The sequence below is a fragment of the Chiloscyllium punctatum genome, chromosome 25 (genome assembly GCF_047496795.1).
Source record: "Chiloscyllium punctatum isolate Juve2018m chromosome 25, sChiPun1.3, whole genome shotgun sequence".
NCBI classification, from domain to species: Eukaryota; Metazoa; Chordata; class Chondrichthyes; order Orectolobiformes; family Hemiscylliidae; genus Chiloscyllium; species Chiloscyllium punctatum.
In genome coordinates this window covers 65,511,010-65,537,947 of record NC_092763.1, presented here as the reverse complement: position 1 = coordinate 65,537,947, position 26,938 = coordinate 65,511,010, and the positions used below count along the sequence as shown (strand labels likewise).

At 39.4% G+C, this 26,938-nt stretch overlaps 1 protein-coding gene across 2 annotated transcripts in view; it reads right to left on the bottom strand.

Annotated features, from left to right (window-relative positions):
- Positions 1–10,938: 10,938 nt before the first annotated feature.
- atg4a (autophagy related 4A, cysteine peptidase) overlaps positions 10,939–26,938 on the bottom strand; it is a 55,758-nt gene continuing 39,758 nt past the window's right edge. For both annotated transcript variants that reach the window (XM_072595446.1, XM_072595448.1), the window contains exons 9-13: positions 26,130–26,208; positions 24,646–24,791; positions 15,718–15,774; positions 13,997–14,108; positions 10,939–12,281 (exon numbers count right to left, since the gene is read on the bottom strand). In XM_072595446.1, coding sequence (XP_072451547.1) covers positions 12,217–12,281; positions 13,997–14,108; positions 15,718–15,774; positions 24,646–24,791; positions 26,130–26,208 — 459 coding nt within the window. In that variant the 3' untranslated portion in view covers positions 10,939–12,216. The remainder of the gene's footprint in view (positions 12,282–13,996; positions 14,109–15,717; positions 15,775–24,645; positions 24,792–26,129; positions 26,209–26,938) is intronic.

The following is a 26,938-nucleotide window of genomic DNA, read 5'->3' as shown; positions in this document are numbered from 1 at the left end:
AGGCATTATGGGTGGAGCTGAGAAATAAGAAGGGTGCAGTTACATTGTTGGGGCTGTTTTACAGGTCTCCCAACAGTGAGCGTGAGGTAGAAGAACAAATAGGTAAACAGATTATGGAATGATGTAGAGGCAATAGCGTAGTGGTGATGGGAGATTTTAATTTTCCCAACATTGACTGGGATACACTTAGCGTCAGAGGTCTGGATGGGATAGAATTTGTAAGGAGTATCCAGGAGAGTTTTCTACAGCAATGTGTCAATAGTCCGACAAGGCAAGGGACCATATTGAACCTGGTGTTGAGGAATGAGCCAGGGCAGGTGATAGAAGTTGTGGTGGGAACAGTGACCACAATTCGTAAGTTTTAGAATACTCATAGACAAAGATGAGAGTAGTCCTCAGGGAAAGGTACTAAAATGGGCCAAGGCCAGTTATATCAAAATTAGGCAGGAGCTGGGAAACGTGGTTTGGACACAGCTATTTGAAGGCAAGTCCACATTGATATGTGGGAGGTTTTCAAAGATCGGTTCAAGGTAGTGCAGAATAGGTATGTCTTTTTGAAAATAAGAGATAGGAAAGGCAAGATTCATGAACCATGGTGACAGGAGAAATTGTACGACTAGCCAAGAGGAAAAGCGAAGCGTACATAAGGCCCAGGCAGCTAAGAACAGAATGGCCCCTGGAGGAATATCGGAAGAGTAGGACCAGTCTTAAACAAGGAATCAAGCGGGCTAAAAAGGGTCATGAAATAGCTTTAGCAAACAGAATTAAGGTGCCTTTTATTCTTATATAAGAAGCAAGCGGGTAACTAGAGAAAGGATTGGTCCACTAAATGATATGGAATGAAGGCTGTGTGTGACAGAATGAGTGAGATTCTGAATGATTACTTTGCATCAGTGGTCACTAAGGAGAGGGACATGATGAATGTTGAGACTAGAGATAGAAGTTTGATATCTTTGTATCACGTTGATATAAGTAGGGAAGATGTGGTGGGTAGGCTAGAGGTTTAAGGTGGACAAATCCCCAAGACCGGATGTGATCTATCCCAGGTTGCTGAGGGAGGTGAGAGAGGAAATAGCTAGGGCACTGACAGATATCTTTATGGCATCCTTAAACACAGGTAAGGTGCCAGAGGACTGGAGGGTTGCATATGTTGTCCCCCTGTACAAGAAGGGTAGTAGGGATATTCCGGGTAACTACAGACTAGTGAGCCTGATGTCAGTGGTGGGGAAGTCGGTGGAGAAGGTACTGAGGGATAGGATCTATTTATATTTAGTAAAGAATGGGCTTATTAGTGATAGGTAACATGGTTTTGTGCCGGGAAGATCGTGCCTTACCAACTTAATAGAGTCCTTTGAGGAAGTGACCAAGTTGATAGATGAAGGAAGGGCTGTGGATGTCATATACATGGACTTTAGTAAGGCATTTGATTAGTTTCCCCATGGTAAATTAATAGAGAAAGTGAAGTCACATAGTGTGCAGTTTGTTCTAGCTAGATGGATAAAGAACTGGTTGAGCAATAGGAGACAGAGAGTAGTAATTGAAGGGAGTTTCTCGAAATGGAGAAAGGTAACCAGTGGTGTTCCACAGGAGTCACTGTTGGGGCTACCGTTGTTTGTAATATACATAAATGATCTAGAAGAGGGCACTGTTGATATGATCAGCAAGTTTGCACATGACATGAAGATTGGTGGAGTAGCAGAAAGCATAGGGGACTGTCAAAGAATACAGGAGATTATAGATAGACTGGGCAGAAAAGTGGCAGATGGAGTTCAATCCAGGCAAATGTGAAGTGATGCATTTTGGCAAGTGTAATTGTAGAGCAAATTATACAGTAAACAATAGACGCTTGGGAAAAGTTGATGAGCAGAGAGATCTGGGAGTGCAGGTCCATTGTACCCTGAAGGTTGCTGCACAGGTGGGTAGAGTGGTCAAGATGACATATGGTATGCTTGTCTTCATCAGACGGGATATTGAGTATAAGAGCTGGTAGGTCATGTTAAAATTGTACACGACGTTGGTTCGGCCACATTTGGAATATTGTGTACAGTTCTGGTCACCACATTACCAAAAGGATGTGGACACTTTGGAGAGGGTGCAGAGAAAGTTTACGAGGATGTTGCCTAGTATGGAAGGTGCTCGCTATGAAGAGAGGTTGAGTAGGTTAGGTTTGTTTTCATTTGAAAAAAAGGAGATTGAGGGGGGACCTGATTGAGGTTTACAAAATCATGAAGGGTATGGACAGGGTAGATAGAGACAAGCTTTTTCCCAGGGTTAAGGATTCAATAACAAGGGGTCACGTTTTCAAGGTGAGAAGTGGAAAGTTTAAGGGGGATACACACGGCAAGTACTTTACACAGAGGGTGGTGGGTGTCTGGAAGGTGTTGCCAGCAGAGGTGGTAGAGGCAGGCACAGTAGATTCAGTTAAGATGCATCTGGACAGATGCATGAGTTGGTGGGGAGCAGAGGGATACAGATGCTTAGGAATTGGGCGACAGGTTTACACAGTAGATTTGGATCAGCTTAAGCTTGGAGGCCGATGGGCCTGTTCCTGGGCTGTAAATTTTCTTTGTTCTTTGACAGCCATTTCTGCAGTGGGAAAAAGTCTCTGGCTATCCACTCTATCTATGCCTCTCCTCAACTTGTACACCTCTACCAATTCACCTCTCATCCTTCTTCGCTCCAATGAGAAAAAGCCTTAGTTTCCTCAACCTTTCTTCTCTAAACTTCCACATCCTCCTTATAATAAGGCGACTAGAACTGAACACAATATTCCAAGTGTGGTCTAACTGGGGCGCCAAAGAGCTGCAGCATAACCTCACGTCTCTTAAACTCAATCTCCACTGATTAAAGCCAACACACCATATGCCTTCTTAACAACCCTGTCAACGGGGTGGCAATCTTGAAGGATCTATGCACAGGGACCCGAAGATCCCTCTGTTCCTTCACACTGCCAAGAATCCTGCCTTTAACCCTGTAATCTGCATTCAAATTTGAACTTCCAAAATGAATCACTTCACAATTTTCCAGGTTGAGCTCCATCTGCCACTTATCAGCCCAGTGCTGCATCCTATCAATGTCCCATTGCAACCCACAACAGTCCTCCCCACTATCCACAGCTCCACCAACGTTTGTGTCATCGGCAAAATTACTAACCCACCCTTTCACTTCCTCATCCAAGTCATTTATAAAAATCACAAAGAGTAGAGGTCCCAGAACAGATTCCTGTGGAACACCACTGGTCACTGAGCTGCAGGCTGAATACTTTCCATCTACTACCACTCTGTGTCTGTGAGGAAGTTTAGACAGCTGAAAGGGCAAAGCTGCAGTCAGTATGATGGGTTGAAGTGTGTCAGGAATAAGGGTTATGAATTACAGTAAAGGTAATTACCAGATAAAAGCAAGAGAAACAAGAATGAATTACTGGTAGTAAATTCTATTTATACATACCAGTACGAAAATTTAACGTCAAAAATTCATTGAAATCCTGCAAAATCACACTGTTCAACATAGTCATGGCATGGTATAATGGCTCACTTAAAATTACACATTTATTAAATTCTGAATGTGTAAGCATCTTGAACTTTCCTACCCAATTCTTCCGTTTCTCTCCCATTTATTCTCGTTATGTTAAGAACCTCAGCAACATTAACAAATTTGCCAAAGAATTAAAGATATATGTAGCTAATATATCTCACTTTTATTCCGATATAATGGCACAATTAAAATGGTTACCTTTTTAACAATATTAACTTTGGATGTATAGTGAACAAAGTGTGATAAGTACCAATAGACTGAGTCCCGGTCTGAATGAATAAATGAATCAAAATGTGCTGTGGTAAACCAAGTGGGCTCAGGAGATGGAGGGAAGGAGGGATGCATGGATGGAACAGTAAACAGAGCGATGAGTAGAGTTAACAGTATGAATGAATGAATGCGATTTAGTTTAATTGGGTTAATGGGAACATGCAGTTTTTTTGTAAGAGGTTTATAATGCGATATAGTAGGTTCAATGTTTACACAAGATATATGGAAAATACATGATTTTTTGGCCAAAAATAAGGGATCAACTTTTACATGAAATTGACTTTTACTCGAGTATATATGGTTTCTTATATAATTTGGAGATGCCGGTGTTGGACTGGGGTGTACAAAGTTAAAAATCACACAACACCAGGTTATAGTCTAACAGGTTTAATTGGAAGCACTAGCTTTCGGAGCGACCCTCCTTCATCAGGTGGTTGAAGGAGCGTCGCTCCGAAAGCTAGTGTTTCCAATTAAACCTGTTAGACTATAACCTGGTGTTGTGTGATTTTTAACTTGGTATCTTACATGTAATTGATTAGATTGATAGACTCAGTTTTGTTAATTTGTGAACATCACCTTTATCATTTTATATCAGAGCATCAGAATTTATTTTTTCTACACTAAACCTTTCAATCCATTGATTTTATTGGCATTTCATTTCTACCCCTACTAACTGCAAACTCAACCTTTGTAGAAAATCAGTAAGGAGATTTCAACTCATGATCTATTTTTGGAGGAAATGCTATTAACAAGGTTGTTGCATTAAATGAATTGTATAATGTCTGGCAGGCATTCATCAGCCTTAAAGGGTAATGATTGTTTTCCACAGTTGAGCTGGTTTCTTCCCCTTACGTCACTGTTAGATGAGTTGCTAGATAGCTGGAATATTATTTCCAAGTTAGTAAGATATATGTAAGTATTAACTCCAGGCAGAAAGTTGCTGGAAAATACCCAATTTATCACCCCTGAAATATCCATGGAAATTAAGTAGAGCATTAACCAGTTCCACGTCTGAAATGAGCTCAATGAGGCAGCCAGGCATTTGTCATCAGTTGAAAGTCAAGCAGCCAGACTGCCAGCACTCAGGTACATAGCGTAGACACAGTGGCCAATTGTGACACTCTGTGGCAAAAATTCAGAACTTCCTTTATATAATCTGAAGGAACAGTTATTTTTGAGGATTAGGAGGTTTCACTGGTAGCAGTGGCCACAGAAGTAAGAAATTACATTGGGCTGCTTCTACTCAATGATTTGCCCATCACAGTTCTATAGCCCAGCCAAGGAGTTATTTTGCTGCCAGCCAGACACACTCTGGCTTGCTGGATTTTGTACCAGTTGCATTTGACAAGCTACATTGAGATGGCCATTTGGACTTTGTAACAGAAACTGGAGCCAAGAGCTGTGTATGAACAGAGCTTTGGCTGACAACAGTAACTGATGGGCCTGAGAACTAGTGACCACTTGTTGATGACTAATGCTTATTTAGATGAGACCCAACCTCATAATGTCTTGTGTCCATTTGCTACAAAGCTGGTTTGTTTTATTAATGCACCAATCAATAGTCAATATACACTTCCTGAGTCATGAAAAATCCCTTAAGAATGTAGGAGAATGTTGATAGTAATAGCCAACATCCATCAGAATTTATTAAATGATTGCAATTGAAATGAATACAATTAAAAAGATGTCACTGATGATATAGTGGTAAATGGCAAACACGTGTCCTGCTGAATTTTAGGCAGAATCCTCTGGCAACCTGAACAATATGGGCTGTGGTGAGAAATGTGGCAGACTTAAACAACTCAACATCAGGAACAACTCACTGCATCTTTTAACAAGGTTCCAGGCATTGAGACAAGATTCCTACTCAGCAGTAATGAGGTGCTTAATATGGATGGTTATTGCTTGTTAAGGACTTGATTAAGTATAATCTTGCTTCAATGAAATGCAGATTTCTATCGCACCCACTCACCAAACTAGGTGCTGAGAATTCTTCACATAGAAGTCAGAGCAGGTACCTTCAGTGGACCACTTGCTCCAAAGGACCTCCACGTTGGAGAACAGGCATCAATGTCTCAGGATATGCTGCACGGGCACTAGTCACATACATCCCACCTTAAGATCATTTAAGTCTGATATACGTTAGCCTCTAACAACCTAGTACAGCTCTAGTACAGCTCATCCACTTACATTGTGCTTCTGAATGTCATTGCTGTACTTCATAGCACTTTGCAACAGCAACTGTCTTGTATTACTGCTGCACAGACACTGTGCTCAGAGTATTGCACCTAGCTCATGGTCTGGACCAGGCTGCATCACCAATCTGTTCACCGTTCTCTTAGCATTCATTCATTTTGTGCCTATCTGGATCTCACAGAATCTCTGGCTTATCTTGCTTTCTTGCACCTTGCCCCCTCAGCCAGTGATACCAGGCTTACAGTACAGCTGTATTACATAAAGACGGTATCTATCCATTTCATTTTCTGCTTTTTTGATTGTGGGCTGAAATTGAGAAAATAACTGTTTTAAAAGTCAAAAATTGTTAAAAGGTCTCTGCATTTTTTAAAAGCAAGTAACCTGACACTCAGGGTAGATACTGTTTGTACAGCTGCTTCTTCAAGCAGTAGTGGAAGCCTAGTTTGCAGATGAGCTGGAGACAAGGCTAATGTATCAATGGAACTTTTTCTGGCAAAATGTAGCTGATCTTCCTGTGGACTAGTGGCCTGTTATTGATGACAAAGGTTTTCTGCTGGCTGCCAACTATTCTGTGATTTGTGCTCAGGTGGTGGAACAGCTTGTGGATGTGAATATTTTGTTAGAAGCAATTGGATCACTATAAATCCAGAAAATGTCTCTTTTCTCCACAGTGATACAATGTTTCAAGCTAGAAGATAGCCAGTTTATTTCTCCTTTCCAATTGCTATAAGAAGTGACCATTAATTAATAAGTCAGAGACCTTTATAAGTGTGAAGTAGTCACCCTTCTGCAAAGAGGTGAAAGTATTTGGAGAAGGAAGATCGCAAAGCAGCATCACCGCAAACCCTGTGGCCAGGGATCACCAAGTAATCTTCCCAGTCTTCCTGCCCATAACACCCGTGTTTTTTTTTCCTATCTGGTGGTGTATGGGGGGGGGGGTAGTTCATTAGGGGGTTAAAGTTCATATTTGTTTACCTGTAGTGAGAATCAATTTATTTGTAATAAAATCATTCTTGTTAAGTACAGTATACTACAAAACTTGACTCTTGCTTTCTATCAACATGAATCCGAAAGACAGGTAAATTAGGGAATTCTGTGAACTGATTAATTTTTTTAAAACTTTTGTGACTTTAGGAATAGCGGGGTTTGTTACCAGAATGCTATCCCAGTGAGGTATAGTAATTGCTGTGCAATTTAGTACACACACAGAGTCAAGAAGCTTGTTATGGTTGTCAGTAGTCCTCAGTCAACTCAAGAATATTGCCTTTGGTCAAGGCATCCCAACAGGGTCAGTCAAGCCTGGCCTCCAATACCACTCCCAATGTCTTGGACATGGTCAATCTGGAACTTGGAGTGGTCAGAATCAAGTTGCTTTCCACATAAAGGGTGAGGGGTTAAATGTTGAATGGCTCACCAGACCTCTTGATTCATTCTGCCTTATTGTGCCTGCTTTCCTCCTAGATTGAGAAAGGGAGAGATTGACAGAGAGATCGAGAGAGAGAGAGAAAGATTAAGGGGAATGAAAATTGGAAGCACAGTTGTAACTTTTGGTGCAGGTGGGGAGGTGTTCTGGGCAAGTGAGTAGGCAATGCAGAGAGTAGAAAGGTTTAGTGGTGTTGGGGTGGGGCTGGATGACAGCAAAGCTATTGCAGGCAATAGTGAGAGTGATAAGGCTTGGTGCTAATTTGGAAGTGGGTAGAGTAGCAGAGATATAATGAATGAGAGTTTTGGAAAGAGGTTGGGGGCATGCACATTGTTTTTGCACTGGACTGGAAAAGTCATTGGCCTTCTTTCTACATTGCTGTGCATTCTTACAGATGGCTGAGACTGCTTTAACAGAGATGGTAATCTTGGCCGTGGTGAGTTGATCAGAGTATGGCAAACAGTAAAACGGAGCCAGCGCATGGGCATGGTAGGTAGTGAATGAAGTGAATTTGATAAGATGTGAAAACTTGCTCTGCTTCACAGAGAGAAATCTTCTGTGATAGTCAAAAAAACTGAATCAGAAGCCAAAGAAAAATTTAGCCCTTCATCTATTTTTGAATACGTGCTGTATGAGGAAATGAAACTAAGTGCAATTGGGTTTTTTGAGGTGATATTTCACATTCCTTTCACTCGGCTGACAATACGTATTTCATAACACAAGCTCTGAAAGATTAGAGAAATATTGCATTTCTAGCCTTCCATTATTCTGGAATGGAATTCTAACTATGTGTTTCAATAAACTTGATCTCCCTTCCAACTATCCCAATCACATGAAATTGAACTTCTCAAATGGAAAACTATAATTTTATCATGAGCATTTAGCAATTCAGGCATTTTGATGAGCTTCATCTGTGATGGACTGTCTGATCACTCTTTCAGTTCATCTCTCAAAATACCTGCTTCAAATTATTCCTCAACACTACCTCAATTCTCCCTCCATGACCAGATTGGTCTCATAACACTATGTCAACTTCATTTGTTTGGATAGCTGCTCATTATTTTGGGACCAAAATAAATATATTTCCATAACTTATTGACAGTGTCACGGTTGCATGTAGAGACTAAATATCTTTTTAAAAAGATGCGATTCTAAAATGACAAATGGAAATAACCAAAGACAAATTTAATATTTGAAGACTCTCTGCAACAAACTATTATCTACACAGATTACCATTAACAAATGGCAACTAATACACAAAAGTAAAGATTAGATACTTTTCCTTTAACAAGTTGCTGAACTGAAGCTACATTGCGCCAGAGTCACACAGAATGGCAACAGACCCTTCAGTCCAACTCATCCGCACTAACCAGACATCCCAATCTCACCTCATCATACTTGCCAGTGTTTCATCTACATCCCTCAAAACCCTTCCTATTCATATACCCATCAGAAGTCTTTTAAATATCACACTTGTACCCGCCTACACCATTTCCTCTGGCAGCTCTTTTCATTCATGCACCACCTGCTTTTCCGTCTCACCTTAAATCCATGCCCTCTACTTCTGGACTCCACCCTCCCCCCCCCCCCCCCCTCCCGATTCCACATTTCCTACGGGCTCTTGGTGCCACTCTCCTTCAAATGCAGCTTTTAGAATCATAGAATCCCTACAGTTGTGAAAACAGACCATTTTGACTCAACAAGTCCACACCAACCCTCCAAAGAGTATCCCACCCAGACCCATTCCCCTACTCTATTACTCTACAGTTCCCCTGATAAATGCACTAACACATCCCTGAACACTATGGGAAATTTAGCAAGGCCAATTCACCTAACCTGCACATCTTTGGGTTGTGGGAGGAAACCAGAGTACCCGGAGGAAACCCATGCAGACATGGGGCGAATATGCAAACTCCACATAGACAGTTACCTGAGGATGGAATCAAACCAGAGTCCCTGGCGCTGTGAGACAGCAGTGCTAACCACTGAGCCACCGGGCTGCCACGTATTAAGTCTAAGGAATCTTCGAGGAGGGTAAGAAGGATCATCCACTCAGTACCTTTTGCTGAAAATTGTTACAAATGCCTACCTTTAGCACCGATGTTCTGGGTTTTCCCATCATCCTCCAGCAAATTGTGTAATTGTCCACCACCATTCATGACTTGACATGGCAGGACTGCAGAGATTAGATTTGATCTGTTGATTCTGACATTACTTCGCTCTATCACTTGCTGCTTATTCTGTTTGGCATCGTTGCATGTTTTACAGCTTCACCACGTTGACACTTCATTTTTAGACATGCCTGATGCTGGTCCTGGCATGCCCTCCTGCACTCTTCATTGAATGAGGGTTGATCCCCTGGCTTGATGGTAATGGTTGAGTGGAGGATGTGCCAGGCCATGAGGAGCTTGAGTACAATTCTGCTGCTGCTGATGGCCTATTAGCGCCTCATAGATGCCCAGTCTTGAGTTACTAGACCTGTTCAAAGTCTGTCCCATTCAGCATGGGGATTGAACCATATAACACAATGTAAAATATTTTCAATATAAAAGGCAGGACTTCATCTCCATGTGGACTGTGCGGGAGTCATCTTGCCAATACGGTCATGGACAAACGCAACTGCAGCAGGTGGATTGGAGAGGACAAGGTCAAATATAGCTTTCCTTTTTGTTGGTTCCAATACCACCTGCCACAGACCCAGCCTCACAGCAACATCCTTTATGATTAGCAGTGCTGCTACCAAACCACTCTTGGGAGATTGAAATCCCTCACCCAGTGTACATTCTGTGACCTTGCCAAGTGATGCTCAACATGGAAGACTTCTGATACATCAGCCAGGGTTCAGTACATGATAATGAGCAGGAGGTTTTGTAGCCCATGCTTGGCCTGATGCCAACTGAACATAGGATGCTAGTTAAATGTAGGATCTTCTTGATCTATTGCTTATTAACATAATTTAACACAGCAAACTGCTGGACAAATGTAGTTCTGATTTATACCAAACAGGGAGTCACAAAAACAGGGAAAATATCTATGTACTCAAGGTTGACAGTGTAATTTTTCATTTTCTAAGGATTATTTTCCCTAACATTGAGTTGAAATGTTGTGCTTCCTGGCACTTCACTCTATTAGTATGTAAAATACCTCCCCATGCAAGGCATTAAAGTTCATTTTCACTATCCATATGAAACTGTAACAATTGTTGAATAAGTTGTTTCTTGCAATGATGGTATTTTCCAAACAGTGTGCAGCTTGATTATTATACTCCAGGTACTATAGCATTAGCACGGATATTATTATAATATCCGCAGCCCTAACAGTAGTTTATTTTCTTAACACGCATTTCACTACTTCTGCACCTTGATCACAGACCCAAAGATCATTTCAAACTAATCTGTTTTACTTCTCCTGAGCTAAATGTTTATTAAATATTATTAGCAGATACATCACCCCTTCAGAAATTTCTCAGCAAGGTTGACAGGGCTTAAAAATATTTCAAAAGCTGCTAAACACAGTTTATTTCGAGGTTATTTAATGTGTAGTCGCTTGCATCCAGCATTGTTTAAATAAGATAAATCCTTTTGCATTCGGAACAGCTAAAGCTGCCCAATACAGATAATGTATAGTACATACTTAGTAGCTGACTAATATTTAGATGCATGGTATAAAAGCATGGCATTATAAAGCCTAAGGACAATGCAATGCCAACTCTTGATTGCACAAACTAGTTCATCTGCATGTCCATCTTAAAAATGGAGCCAATATCTTGGGTTTGGACAGACAATGCTGTCATGCGAAAAAGCTGGAGCTGATAGCTAATATCTGAAAAGCTACATGGGATAATTTTTTTTAATGTCTGTGTATTTCCTATATTTTCAAGCTGACATATAGCTCTTATATGACACTTGCTTTGTGAATGCATCATTCTAAAATAGTTTTGTACTGGACAGGACTGGTATATTTTTAGTTTCTAAGTTCACATTAATCAAATGAAACTTAAAAGGATTTTTTTTGAGGGAAATTTAAAAATTAAAATGTTGTGGCTTACACAAGGATTTGGACTTTTTGGGGCAGTCAAATGAATGCACAATACTAATAGTACACAAAAACAATACTGGGCATGAAGCCATAAATACATTGGAATTTTATATTTGACAAAAAGTGGAAAAGTCCATACATGAGGTTGAAAATCACAATGATACCCTCAAAAAAAACAGAAGAAGATTTGAAGTGGGAATGCAGCATTGACGATAGACTCAGTTATGGGACACACATCCCCTATTTCAGGTGGATAAAGAACAGATAAATAGGTAGGATCCTCATCTCTCCAAGACATAGGCTCCAGACGATCCATAGGATAATTAACAGTCAGAAGCATTGAGTAGAGCATAATGCTACCAGCTTGTGCATGAAAGGTTCTCTTCATCTAAAAACCAGTCACTTGCTTTGAATGTTGTCCTGCCCATATTGCCACTTCCTCTCAACAACATCTTTTTCTAAATAACACTTGCTTCCAGAGGATCACCAAAAATGAGGAAGATCCATTTGTTAGAAGTTTTCTGTCTCTTCTGGTTCAGTTAAAAAAAAAAATGAGGTTGCGAGTAAACTACTTGGAAGCAACTTGCTTGTTAAGTGGGAGTTATTTCATTATTTTCAAGCGTGCTGCAAATTTTCCCATGTCCTTATGAAATCAGGCACTTGTCTTGTTAAAAAGGCTGCTTGAATGATAAAAATGGTTGACAGTCTCTGCTGTAATCATTCAGCAGCAGTAATTGAAGGTCCAACCGGCTGCTTTAAACGTTGAGAATTTCAAATTCTTCCTCTGACTCAAACAGCTTGTCAGCTGGCTCAACAAACTCTGTGGCCAAAGACGAAAGAAAATTATTAATGGTACAGAAACAAACACAGATTATCACTTCATTACAAGACCTGTAGGAAGGGTTTGGAGAGATATGGGCCGGGTGCTGGCAGGTGGGACTAGATTGGGTTGGGATATCTGGTCGGCATGGACAGGTTGGACCGAAGGATCTGTTTCCATGCTGTACATCTCTATGACCTCAAGAAATAGGAACAAGAGTAGGCCTTTTGGTCCCTTGAGCTTGCTCCGTCCTTTGAAAGGATCACGGGTGATCTGACATTCCTCATGTCCACTTTCCTCCCCTTTCCCCATAACCCTCAATTCCTTGATGATCAAGAATCTGTCTATCTCAGCCTTAAATACACACAAGGATTCTGCCCACAGCTGTCTGTGGCAAGGAATTTCAAAGACTCTCAAACTTCTCAGAGAAAAAAATTCTTTCTCGTCTCAGTCTGAAATTGGCAATCTTTCATTTTGAGATTAGGTACTCTGGTCCTCGACTCTTCTGTGAAGGAAATATCCTCTCAGCACTTACCCTGTCAAGCCCTTTAAGAATCTTGTATGTCTCAATGAGATCATCTCTCATTTTTTTAAACTCCAGGGAGAAGAGTCCCAATATGTTTGGCCTTTGCTTATAAGATCATCCTTCCCTCCTAGAAACCATCTTAGTGAACCTTCTTAGAACAGCTTCCAATGAAACAACACCTTGGCTTAAATAAGGGGACCAAAATTGCTTACACTATTCTAGACAGTCTCACCAGCACTTTGTACAGTTACAGTAAGACTTCCTCATTCTTATACTCCAACTCCCTTGAATTAAAGGCCTGATTACCTGCTGTGCCTGTGTGCTAGCTTTCTGTGTTTCATGCACAAGTACCTCAACGTCCCTTTGTATTGCAGCTTTCTCCACTTAAATACTAAGACAGCAGTGAAATTATTAAAAGGCAAACTTTAGAACAGATAAAGGTAAAATATTTTGATTCAAAGTCAACAGTAGAGTTTGAACAAGGACATAGAGGTAAAATCATTAGGATTATTCAACATACAATTAGATACGATGGAATCATGATGCACTACAGCACTGAGCTTTAAGTAATCATTTAATCAAACCTTGCTCAGCCCTAATTTTTGTTCATAATTGTTTCAATGCAGCAAAATAGAAACAATTTTTGTGTTTTAAATATAGAGGTACGAAAGGAACACAGTCACAAAAACAACTTCCAATTGTATTGAATCTTTTGTGTAACAAACTATAACAATGCATTTAATGCAGAAAATATAGAAAACTTAAGAAAAGCTAAGAGATGGGAAAATAAAAATATTTTTGGAAGGCTTCTGAAGGAGAATAAAAGAGCAACAAGCCAAAGATACTGAAGGCACAAGTTCTGCCAAGCTTTGTGGAGTGGAAATAATACTTCAGACCATAATTAGAAGCATGCAGTGCTTACAGAGATGTGGTAGTGGAAAGAGAACTGAGCCGCTGTGGATTTAAGTACTGAAGGAAGTGAGAATTCATAATCCTTTTTTCTGGGGAGAAGACAGTGAGCTAGTCAGGCCAGGATAATAGGCCAGACATTATACAAAATAGGATGTGAATGCAATGCTAGTAAAGGCTGAAACCAGGAAGGTTGGTACTGAGGCTATAGGGAGCGTTGAGGTGACCATTGGGCTTGCAGGGATAAAATTAAGAAATAAAGTTTTAGCATAAACCTTACCTGCTCCTGTGGTCTGCACTTCAGGTTTGGTCGCAGGTACAAAAGGAGGCCAGTGTGGAGGGTGTTTCTCAACCAATTCAAACATTCGGAAGTTACGCGTCTTCAGGATTTCCTATTGTTTTGTACGTTAACAATATTAGGCATACGTTAATACACTTTTTATGTTACAGCCCTCTCAGATGTCAATGCTTATGACATGAACATAGAAAATCCCATAGAAGATCCTTTTTCAAAGGTAAGATTTTTGAAAGAGTTTCCCTTGTCATTAATGCGAAGAACTAATAATTATGCCCAATGAACAAGGCGGCTGTAATCTGCTAAATGTTTTCTCTATTTTAAATGAAGAAAAATAAAATTATCTGGAAGAACATGGAGCACAAATAACACAAATCTTAGTGCTAAATTAAATCAACATCAAATTCACCCTGTGGAAAAACCTAAAAACTTTCCAAATGGAAAATATGACATCATCTCAAAATTCACACCTAAAAAGGATTGCATTTTCTACAAAGTTCTCACATTGGCAATTTTTAAAAGGTTTTCATGGGATGTGAGCCCCATTGGCAAAGGCCAGCACACATTGTTCATCCCCAATTGTCCTTCAGAAAATCCTGGGGAACTGTCTTCTTCAACTGTTGCAGCTCATCTGGTACAAATTCACCCACCATCCCATTATGAATGAGAGTTCTAGGATTTTGACCCAATGATAATGAAAGATCTGCAATACAGTTCAAAGTCATGTGGAGTATGGCCTGGAGGTGAACTTGTAGGTGGTGTATTGAGAATTAAATAAGATTTTAAAAATGAGTGTTTCAAACAGAATAAGAGACACTTTACAAACTAGTATTGTACGGTATATTTAGCAGGCAAAAACATTGAAGACCCAAAGCCCCCATGTCAGCAGGAATTACTGGAGAGGAACTTCGTATCCCCCAAAGACTATCAACCTGAGGATACTGATTAGGAATGATCAACCATGATCATATTGAATGGCGGTGCAGGCTCGAAGGGTTGAATGGCCTACTCCTGCACCTATTGTCTATTGTCAGACTAGAGAGTATAAACAGATTTCTGCCATGGAAGATTTTATGTTTATTGCTTAAGAATGAAATGTAAATAGTGTATGTGCATATGGTCATGGAGGGGAGGATATCAAGGTTGATGGTTTTCTGTATGTGTTGGACAGAAGTTAGACAGAGTATCAAACTGAATCTGGTTTAGACAGTCAGGCTCTCGCTCTGAGGTTGTTTGAACAAACACAAAGTTAATCAGCATTCTCGAATCTTCTTAAGTTCTGTGTCAGAGAATTAACTAAAACAACAGTGTATTATTCAACAAGGATAGTTGTATTAGATCGTTGGGATTGTATTATTGAGTATTGTTATGTCCAAGTGTCCAATGAAAACAAATATTGGCATTGGGCACAGACATCTGGATAAACTAAATTTCCTTGGCATTTATATCTCGAGGCAAAATAAAATAATTTGCATATTTTAAAAAATAAATAAATGATCTTCTAAGCCTTGGTGTTGCACAGTAACAGATTATTCAAACATGGGAGGATCATGGTTACTTCAATCCATTCTTAATTCATCGCCTTTTCGGTCTTAACCGAATTTCCTTTGATCTCATGTAATCTTCACAGATTTCACCTTGAAGCTTAATTCATAAAAGAGGTATCAGAATTCAGAATAAAACTGAAAAAAAGTTTAATTTTGTACCTTTTGCACAGAATTGCACCAACTTTCAAAATCTCTTTCAGTGTTGCAAAAAAATCCCTGCAATGAGAAACAAACATCGTGGAATACATGAAAAGGAAGACTGAGTGTAAGGTCATGCAATTAGACATGAAACATATACAGAAAAACACTTTGACTTAAAGTGTTTTAAGTTTGATAATAACTTGGATGAATGTTCACTGTCTCATAGACAAATTCCCAGCAAGGTGCATTTGTATAACAGAATTGTTTACCCCCAGGAAGATAAGTGGGAAATACAAAGATAAAGATCAATAAACTCCAAGTCAATCTTTGATCTCAGCCCTCGCTTCAAAGTGATATTCTTGAAGATCTGAAAGCAGTTAATGATCATTTTTCTTTAAGGTCCCCATATAGAACAAATCTATGGTGCATAATGTATTTCTCAACCAGGTTTCCTCATTGCTCAGAACCGCTCAAAGTGTGATAACTCTACATGTTACAGGGATTTTTAAAAAATTCTTTCACTTGATGAGAGCCTCACTGATGAGGCCAGTGTTTATTGCCCATCCCTAATTGCCAAGAGGGCTGTTAAGAGTCAGCCACATTGCTGTGCATCTGGACCAGGCAAAGATGGCAATTTCTCTCCCTACAGGAAAATTAGTGAACCAGATGGGTGCTTTTGAGTCAATGAGAGAAATCAATATCAAGCTGAAAAGTAGACTCATGACCCTCATGTGAATTACTACTACCCCTTATTAGTGTAACGATGAAGCACAACTAAGCCTAATAGCTGTCTAATGACTAGCCTGATTGGTGTAGATAAGAGGAAAAAACTGCATTTGTTAGGAGTTATTATTTCTGAGATGATGTGCTTAGTAATTGAAAATGAGAACTTGCAAAACGAAGGTGGAAGATTTGGTATACAATACCCAAGTGAGAGAAATTCACAGTACTCAAAGGAACTGCTGATGGTTAACATGCTGACCTGTTTTAGTAGTATTCTGTAACCACAGATGACTGCAATTGTTCCTATTTCATGCCAGATTGTTTTGTAAGTCATGGTCTAGCACATAGGGTTTTCTTTGTTGGACAAATAATGGGAAACTGCAGATTTCTTCACTAGACTTTATTGTTCTCTTCCTTCATTTGTGGTTTGTGGGCAGTGTCAAGAAGGCCAACATGTATTGCCTGTACTAATTGCTCTTGAACCATGCAGTCCATATAGAATAGGTACACTCACTGCTGTTAAGAAGCAAGGGAGTTCCAGGGTTTTAATCCAGCAACAATTAAGGAACAGTGATAAAGTTTCAGGTCAGATCATGAGTGACTTGTAGGAGAGATGCCTTTTTTAAAAAAAATTCGCTCATGGAATGTGGACGTCACTGGCTTGCCAGTATTTATTGCCTATTCCCAATTACTCTTGAGTAGGTGGTCATGAGCTGCCTTCTTGAACTGCTGCAGTCCACATGCTATAGATTGACCCACATTGTCTTTAAGGACGGAATTCCAGGATTTTGACCCAGTGACAGTGACAGTGATGTATTTCCAAGTCAGGATGGTGAGCAGGGCTTGGAGGGGAGCTTCTAGGTGCTGGTGTTCTCATATATCTGCTGCACTTGTCCTTCTGGATATAAGTTATTGTGGGTTTGAAAGGTGCTCTCGAAGGATCTTTGGTGAACTTCTGCTGTGCATCTTGTGGATAGTACACACTGCTAATACGGAGTGTGGGGGCTGGAGGGAATAGATGCTGGTGGATGTGGTGCCAATCTAGAAGACTGTTTTGACCTGAATAGTTTTAAGCTTCTTGAATGCTGTCGGAGCTGCAGCCATCCAGGCAAGTGGGCTATATTCCATCACACTTCTGATTTGTACTTTGTCGCTGGTGGGCTGCTCTTGTAGCTAAACTATGTTTATGTGGCAAGAGTCCAGTTGAGTTTCTAATTAATGGTTACCCCAAGTAAATTGATAGTGGGGAATTCAGTGATGGTAACACCACTGACTGCCAAGCAGTGGTTTGATTGCTTCTTATTGGAGATAGTCAACATCTGACTATCACCAATGTGTTGTGAAAGATGGCAGTAGCTTGGAGTTTGTAAAGTACTGTCAAAGGAGCCTCAGTGAATTGATGCAAGGCATCTTATAATGGTATGTCCTACTGCAACTGAGAACTGATATTGGAGGGGATTAAATATTTAAGGTGGTAGATAGCATGCCAATCAAACGGGTTGTTTTGTCTTGAAAGATGTTAAGCTGATAGTGTTTTTGGAGTTAGATCAACATCCAGTCAAGTGGGAAAAATGCCATCAGACACAACTTGTTCCTTGCAGGTGGCACACAGATTTTGAGAATTCAATAAGTTAGTTGCTTACTCCAGAATTCTCAGCCTCTGACCTGCTCTTGTAGCAACAGCATTTATGCAACTGATCCAGTTAAGTCTTTGACCAATGGCAACTTCAAGGATATTATTGTGAGATTTTGTGATGGTAACATTGTTGGATATCAAGAGATGGTCATTGCCTGGCACAAATTTTGCTTTCCGCTTAACAACCTGAATGTTATCCAGGACTTCCTGCAGGTGGGAAGAGACTGCTCCATTTTGTAAGTAGTCATGAATGGATTTGAAAACTGCAATTATCAGCAAAACTCCTAACTTCTGACCTTAAGGTATACCAAACGTTTATTTGAGAGACAGCTGAAGATAGTTGGACATTGGAGACTGACATGAGGAAATTCTGCAGTGACATATTGGTTGAAATGGTCGACTTCCAACTACCACAACCACCTTCTTATGTGCTAGGTATGACTCAACACAGTAGAGAGTTTTTACCCAGATTTCCATTGACTTCAAATTTATGGTGTGCAATGCTGATATATTTGATTATGATGCTGCTTTGCTATCAGGAAGATTCACACTCACCTCACCTTTGGAATTTAGCTCTTCTGTCCACATTTGGAACAAGACTGTAAAGGAAGTCTGGAGCTGAATTATCCAGGCAAAAACTACTGAGGACTAGTGATCATGCTGTTGATATCACTGTTGTCAAACCCATCATCATTCTTATGAAAAAGTAGACCGATGGAGTCGTAACTGGTCAGCTAGGATGTGTACTGCTTTTTGAGAACAGGATACACCTGCAGTTTTCCACATTCTTCCAGTAGAGTGGCAATTTGACTAAGTACACAACCAGTTTTGAATAATATCTTGAGTACTATTGCTGGGATATTGTCAGGGCAATCAGTGTTTGCTGTATTCAGTGTACACAGCCATTTCTTGACATCACATGGAGTAAATCAAATTGAATGAAGAGTAGCATCTGGAAGAGGCAAAGATGGATTATCCACTTATGGCCAGACTTGTTGCAAGTGCTTTAGCCTTCTCTTTTGGATTGACTTGCTGAGTTCCTCCAGCATTGAGCCTCTTCCTCGGACTAGTTATTTAATTTGTTCACCTTCATTTGCAAACAAATGGAACTAGATTAGTTTGGGAAACTTGGTCGGCATGAATGAGTTGGACTGAAGGGTCTGTTTCCGTGCTGTATAACTATGACTGAGTGCAGCAGGCTTCAGAGACTTTTTTGATACCTTGATGGTAAAATTGCTTAGTTCTATATATTGCATGCATGGAGCCTTGTTTTGTAGAATTTCATATTTTGATATGCCTGTTGCATACTCTGTCAGGGTTAGTTCCATGGCTTGATGGTGATGGCAGAGTGAGGGTTGAGCTGTGCCTTTAGATTGTAGTTGAGTAGAGTTCTGCTGCTATTGATGGTCCCTAGTTTCTCATGGATGCCCAGTTGAGCTGCATGATGAAGAATGTCTGCAGTGTGAAGACAGGACTTATCTTCACAGGACTCAGTGCTGGTTAGTCCCATCAATACTGTAACAGACATCTGTTACAGGTGGATCAACAAAGACAAAGTCAACTGTGTTTCTCCTTGTGTTGTTGCTTTTCTGTCCTTGGCCAGCTCGGTCAGTGGTAGTCCTACTCAGCATTCTTGGTAACAGATGTTAACGTTTCCAACCCAAGTATTTTCTGAACCTTTGCCACTGTCAGTGCTTCTTCCAAGTATATTCATCAAAAAGCATGGATTACTAAGGTGAGGCTGAGCATTAGCTAGTTTTCAGCCCATGTTTGCTCTGTTGCTTTAAGTTTTTAGATGGGGTTTGAATTCAGTGTTCAGAACTTCCAGGGCCATTCCTTCATGACTGCCACATCAGATGTGGAGACTTAGAAGTCTGAGCAATTGGCTTAAGTTATGATTCTGTGTATATGACTATGTCAGACTTGGAGCGATACATGGAATGTCTTTATTGTTTTGGAACCTGTCAATGCTGGATGGTCCATCAGTTTTTATTCTGACTCAACATTTCTATCACAATTTGATATAACTGACTGGCTTGGTCGTTAAACCAAGAGTAAACCACATTGCTGCGAGTCTGGAAGCATTCATAAAGTAAAGATGGCAGATTTCTTTCATAAAGGACATTAATGAGACAGAGACTTTTTACAATAATCCCATAGTCCAAACCAACAGATTAATTAACAGTTTAGATTCCCAGTGTCTATCATGAGATGTGAATTACCATCTCCACTGCATTAAGACTGTTCAATGACATTATCATCTTGCAACTGTCTCTTTGATAGAAAGGTTGTGATTCTGCATTATTCCACAAATGGGAACATTGTTCCTCGATTGTTGCTGTCTTGTGTTCAGATTGTTTAGGCTTACTCAATTGAAAAAAACATTATACACTTCATTTTGAGCAAACCGAATCCTCCTGTGTGGCTTTCTCAGTAACTTAGAGCAAAAGCTTCCCTTTCGTAAAGTTTCACTGGGGTGGGGGGGGGGAGAGGAGGGGTGATGTGTGTGTGGAGTAGGCATATTAGGAAGCAACGAACACGCCACCGCGTGATGGAATAATGGACCAGATCACCAGAGTCTCTCGCCCTATCACATGCCTTAACACCAGTGACCCAGACCCACTCTTCAAAGGATCCAACTGCAACAAAATGTCATGCTTTTCTTCTTGGTGTGGGATTGGGTTCATGGGGAAAGGGGTCAGGGCTGGATGGAAATGGATCAGGAAATACATGGCAGCTCCCCAACCAAGACAATCTGTGCTTCTGGATTTCACCAGGATTGTTTCCTAGTCAGGAAATTAGCCACTTTTGTTTTCCTGCTGGGAGAAGGTATTAAGGAAGATGGTGAGTGGAGGACCTTAAGTGGCTATTAATTGGCCAATTGCTGACAAGTCAAGCAAGTGCCCAATGGACCTTCTCACCCAGCACTTAACTAAGGTGATGGTGAGAAGGATGGGAATTGCTCTTCAGGTCTGACACATCCAATTATTTCTCCTTCTGCTAGCTTTGGGGAAGGGAAAATTGCACTCTTACCGCCATGACTCTCGAGCTTAGTGAAGGGTCTCTTTATAATCAAACAAATGGTTGGAAATGGGCACTTTTTATCACCACATTTTCAGTATTAGCATGTGACTCAGATAGAAAAGCAGATAGCATTGAGGATAAATTCTAGGACAAAGTAAAGAACATGCATTTGAGAATATTCATTTTGTAGGCCACAAAGTCTTCCTGTGGAGATTTTCTTGTTCGTAACTGGGCTGTGTGGCTGTTCTCAGACCAAGAACATAGGAAGCAAACTTGCGGCAAGGTGCTTTCCCAGGGAGTACTTATTAAAATTTGCTGTAAATCAACAGACCCTGTACTTCCGAACAGCTGGTGTGCAATAACACTGGCAGAATGTAAACAATGGTGTTCCCCAAGGGTCAGCGTTGTAACAGTTACAATATGTATCTTTTTCGTACACAAATATATGATAAAGGATCTGAAATTGTGGTAAAGAGGAGACAATAGTGAAATATTCAGGGGACACAAAAATAGCAAGTACAATGAGGATTAGGATTTTAATAAGTTATTTGGGAAAACAAGTTATTTCTACTCAGAGAGTTGATAAACTAGGAGGGCCGATTTTTAAGATCATGAAAGAAACAAAATGAATAGTTCTCATTTTAATTCATTCATAGGATGTGAATGCCTGGCAGGGCTGTCATCTATTGTCCATCCCTAATTGTTTTGGAAACAGTGGCTTGTCAGGGCAGATAGGAACCAACCAAAGTGCAATGGATTGGGAATCACATGGATTAAACTGAAGAAGAATGGTAGACTTCTTTCCACAAAGAATTTTTGTGGAACCAGATGTGTTCTTTCGATAAGCCAGTAGTTTCTATTACTGGCACTAGCTTTTTATTGCAGATTTATTTGATTAACAGAATTCAAATTCCTTGGTTGAGAGTTAGAAATATTCTTACATCGACAGTTATTAGGATATAAAACACAGTTCCAGAAATTGTGATGGAAATAAAATTACCTTTTTTTAAAAAATGAGGATGTGAAGAAATGGAAAAGGAATGGGACTAAATGTCTTGAGAGACAGTTCAGCCACAGTGGGCCAGATGAAGTCATACTAAAACTCTGATTCAGTGAACTTAACAATGTAACACAATCTCAGTTTCATACCCTACCATTAAGTGTACACCAGGATGCCCAAAGCTGCAGGTGTATCCTAACTGTCTTGTCAATCAATATTATTGCAAGAAGTTCAGAGAGAGCCCATTTGGAAATACAATCTTTGCTTCACCTGGTGGCATATAAAGTTCTCCTAGAATTCAAAATATTAGGTGGAGACAAAATTCTAGCTTTCCTGTTCAGTGCAGCACTACAAATCTTCCATGCTATTACTAGCCATTTAAAAGGTCAAGGAGAGGTGATGGAATACTGATTTATTGCTAGACTATTAATCTAGAGACCCGGATAATGTTTTGAGACCCAGGTATGAATCCTACCATGGCATATGATGGAACTTGAATTCAATAAAAGTCTGTAGCCAATCATTGGGAAAAACCCATGTAGTTCACTAATGTTCTTCAGAGAAGGAAGCTGCCATCTTTACCTGGTCTGGTTTACATGTAACTCCAGACCTACAGCACAGGCTGACTCTGGGTAATTAGGGATGTGCAATAAATGCTAGGCTAGCCAGTGACATCCCCATCCTGTGACTGAATAAAATAAAAACTAATTTAAATATATTTTGAAGTCATCACTGATTGTATGCCATCTAATATCACAGCCTACTCCTGATCCTATTTTTTGACATGCAGTAAGGTTTTTGCATAATTGCATCACTATTTTACCAGCAGATGGTGCTATGACACTTTTGTAGAGGTTTAGAAATGTATTCCTTGCTTCACAAAGAAAAGTGGAAATGAGTTTTCTCCTCCCATCTGAACATTTTAAATGTTTACCTTTTATTGCAAAGTTGGCTTGGTATTACCCAACTATAATGTATTAATAAGGTAGAATAGGTTCTCCAATGTTGTAAAGAAATTCAGTAAAGAACAGGAAGCAAAAGGCAGATGAATAAAAAAGGTGAGATCAGCCTATTGGGGGTTCCAAGATGAGATACCAAGAAATTCACAAGATCACCACTCCTTTGTGGTAAGGCTTTCTTTCAAAATTCTTGAGTAGGCCGAAACAGTTGAAAGGCCAGGTAACTTGGATGGGATATTGGAGAAATAAAAAGATTTGCACTATGCTGAGGAAAAATTAAAACAAAATATATATTTAATAAATTTTAAAGCATGCAAACAAACAAATCAACAAAGCATTAAAGGAAAACGCCTGGAAGAAGTAAATCTATAAACAGGGGGTATTGATTCAAAAATTAAACAGCAAGGATTAGAACATAAATAGGAACAAGCAAAGATAATGTGGCTCTTTGCTTGTTCATCCATTCAATTCAATTATGGCTGATTTTCCACCTCACTCCACTTGCCTGTCTGCTCCCCACATACCTTGACTTCTTGACAAATCAAAAATCTGTCGATCCAAGTGTAAAGTATACACAAGAATGGTGAGTTCACAACTATCTGGAATCCAGAATTCCAAAGATTCACAATCTTCTGAGGGAAGAAATTACTCCTCACCTTGGTTCTGAATGATCAACTCTTTACCCTGAAACTGTCCACCCCCTTCTTCTAAATTCCCCAGGTAGTTTAAAAAAAACCTTCATTAAAAATGTTCAGAAATGTCAAATTAAAAGGAGACATTAAAAGTAGTTGTTACAACAAGGTATTTCTGTTGCAGATGTTTTAAACATGAAAATCAGATACTGTTCAAGGCTTCCCCCTCTGAATCAATTTTTCTACTGAGCAAAAGACTAGAAAATCTGGGCATGTGCTTCAATTTTCAAACCAAAAACAACTGAGCAACATTACACAAAATTCTACCAGTTAAGCTTAAAGCTTTGATGACTGAAGACAAATATTGTGAATAAATATGAAATTGACTGAAAAAAACCCAAAAATCTATAGTAGATGATGTTCAACATGAACTACAGATTAAGAAGAAAAAAATAGACATAGCTGTGGGTAAGTGAAAAAGGTCTATAGGTTTTAGAAGATGATGTCTAATGTTCAAGAACTAGACAAAGATTTGGATATTTCACCTGGAAAAGGATGAAACTGGTAGTTGAACTCACAAAAGGTAAACATGCAATGGTGACATGAGAAAAATATCTTTTGTGCAATATATGGTTATTAAGTGAATTATTTCTGCAAAGCGCTAACACGGACACAACCTATGACAACATCACAACAATGATTCTAACCTAGACTTAGCATGTACAATTAGCGTTATCCAGTTGAAAACTGGATCCTGATATATAAATATTTAAATAATTCTCATGCATTTTTAACTTGACTAGGATACTGTTATGTGTGGTGCTTCCTCAGGAGGCAAGGGTTGTGGGATGGTGGGGGTGGAGCTAGAGAAGTTGAACATGATACTGGTTCTCATCTTTGTGGCTATGGGCTCCACTTACAAAACTGATCATTCTTGGTTAAGACAGCAAACAATTGAGTAGTATCACTCACTAAAGCAACTGAGGGGTCAAGATGTGTGATTTTCATACGATGTGGTATTCGCTGGCAGTGATAACTGTAGTCATCCACACTCCCATCATCCTCTGTGTCTACTGCAGCTTGAGTCGTGTGAGGATCCAAATAGATTAGTTCATCTCCTGTGTAGACAGAATATTCAGTGCAAGAGCAGATGAATGATGCAAAAAAAAATTAGTAACTGCTCAATTCAAAAGCTTTCAAGAGATAATTTTGCTTCAAATAACTACTATACCAAAACAAAGTGGCTAATGTATATTCCCCAAGATCTTGTCATTACATCTCATGTCCAATGCACAATAAAAATATTCATGCTCCAAAACCTGTACATTACAGGCTGTTCCTAGCCCACTTGGTAACTCAAAAGGAACTCCCAAAGAATAAAAGAGTGTTACAGTTAATTCTTATAACTATGAAATTCTTGTTCCCTGCTGTTTAATCATGAATTCTCACTCAGACATCTTCAGTCAAGGTATCGACCATCAGTATACCTATTGTTCCAGTGAAAGTCATTATTCATTATCACATGGATGTACCTACTTATCTCTAACAGTGGGGGCTTTTGCACTTTCTCAGTATTAACAATAGTGAGCACTACATCAGCATGTGATCAAAGATAAAATTGCTCAATAAAGAGGTAGACAGAGTATTTAAGAATAGAATGTTACTTGAATGGAAAAATTCAATAAATGTGATATAAAATAGATTAGAGTCACAATTGACTAAATATCATACATGACTGCTTTATGGTCTACATCATGACTAGGAACCAAATAACAAGAGGAAATAACTTTACAAAAGAGGGGGTGAGGTTATACAGTACTACAATAGTAATATTTTAAAAGTATAATGCCTTGCATACGACATAAAGGCATATCAAAATCCGACTATCTTAGATTAAAATAAGGTAATATTGGATGAAGAAAAATGACAAATTATAATGTCAAAACTTCTACAAACATTTTAGGGACGATGACAGAAAAGGCAAAAACAGGTCAAAAGGAATGATCAGGTAGGCAGAGAGCCTTTAATGCACAGCTGCTGTGACTAAATATAGCAAAACAAAAAAAAACTGCATGACGAACAGTTACAGAAGATGTTTGTCAGTGTGGTGAAGAAGAGAATTAAAATGACAATATATAAGCAGTAGTTATTCAGCAAAGATTATCTGACAATTATCAGTAACTCATCCCAATTGGCAGACCAGGAAAATGTTACATTCTGAATGGAATACCACACCTTGTTGTACCAAAGCCCTAAAGTCATGTTTATAAAAATCACAAAGTTGTACAATACTTGAACAATTCAGTACTCTGTTCTGATTTGTCCACCATGCAATATGATTTGACTACAAGCAAGTTGCGGAGTTTACTTTATCCTTTCGCATTACTCAGTGCCGACATTATAATTTTGAACTGCTACTGAAACTGGTAACTCAAGTAATTACATTCAGTACTTACCGAGAAATCCTATAAAATAATAAGCATTGTTTGGTTTTCCACCTAAGACTCCTAAAGACTGAGGCATTTTAAAACATTCCTGAAACAGACAAGGAAGAAAAGATTAAGAGAAGTGAAAATAAATGTTTTTAGTTACTAGGAGAGGGTGGCAGACCTCAGCTTAACTAACATGATTAAAAATTGATATGAAACTATGAATACTGGAAGTCCAAAGTAAAAAGAGATAATGCTGGATGTATACAACAGGTCACCCAAACTCCAAAGAGAAAATAATAAATTAATGTTTCAGATACAAAAACAGAAATTGCCTGAAAAGCTCAGCAGATCTGGCAGCATGGCAAAAGTGAGGACTGCAGATGCTAGACATCAGAGTCAAGATCAGAGTGGTGCTGGAAAAGCATATCAGGTCAGGCAGCATCCAAGGAGCAGAAAAATCGACATTTCGGGCAGGAGCTCTTCATCAGATCTGGCAGCATGTGTGGAGAGAAATCAGAGTTAACGTTTCAAATCGAGTTATCCTTCCTCAAAACAGAGTTCTGAGAAATGGTCACTCAACCCAAAACATTAACTCTGATTTCTCTCCATGCGTGCTGAGCTTTTGCTTGTTTCCGATTTACAGCATCCACAATTCTTTTGGCTTTTATTTAATGTTTCAGATACATGTGGTGTCAAGTATTTAAGTATGCAAGTGACTTAATTAAGGTGTATACTCTTAAACAATATTTTGATTTGAGTTCAGCTCGGAATGTTTTCAGAAGCAAAATTTCTAGTGACCAGTTGGTAAATTTTGACAATTTCTGACAAAGCAA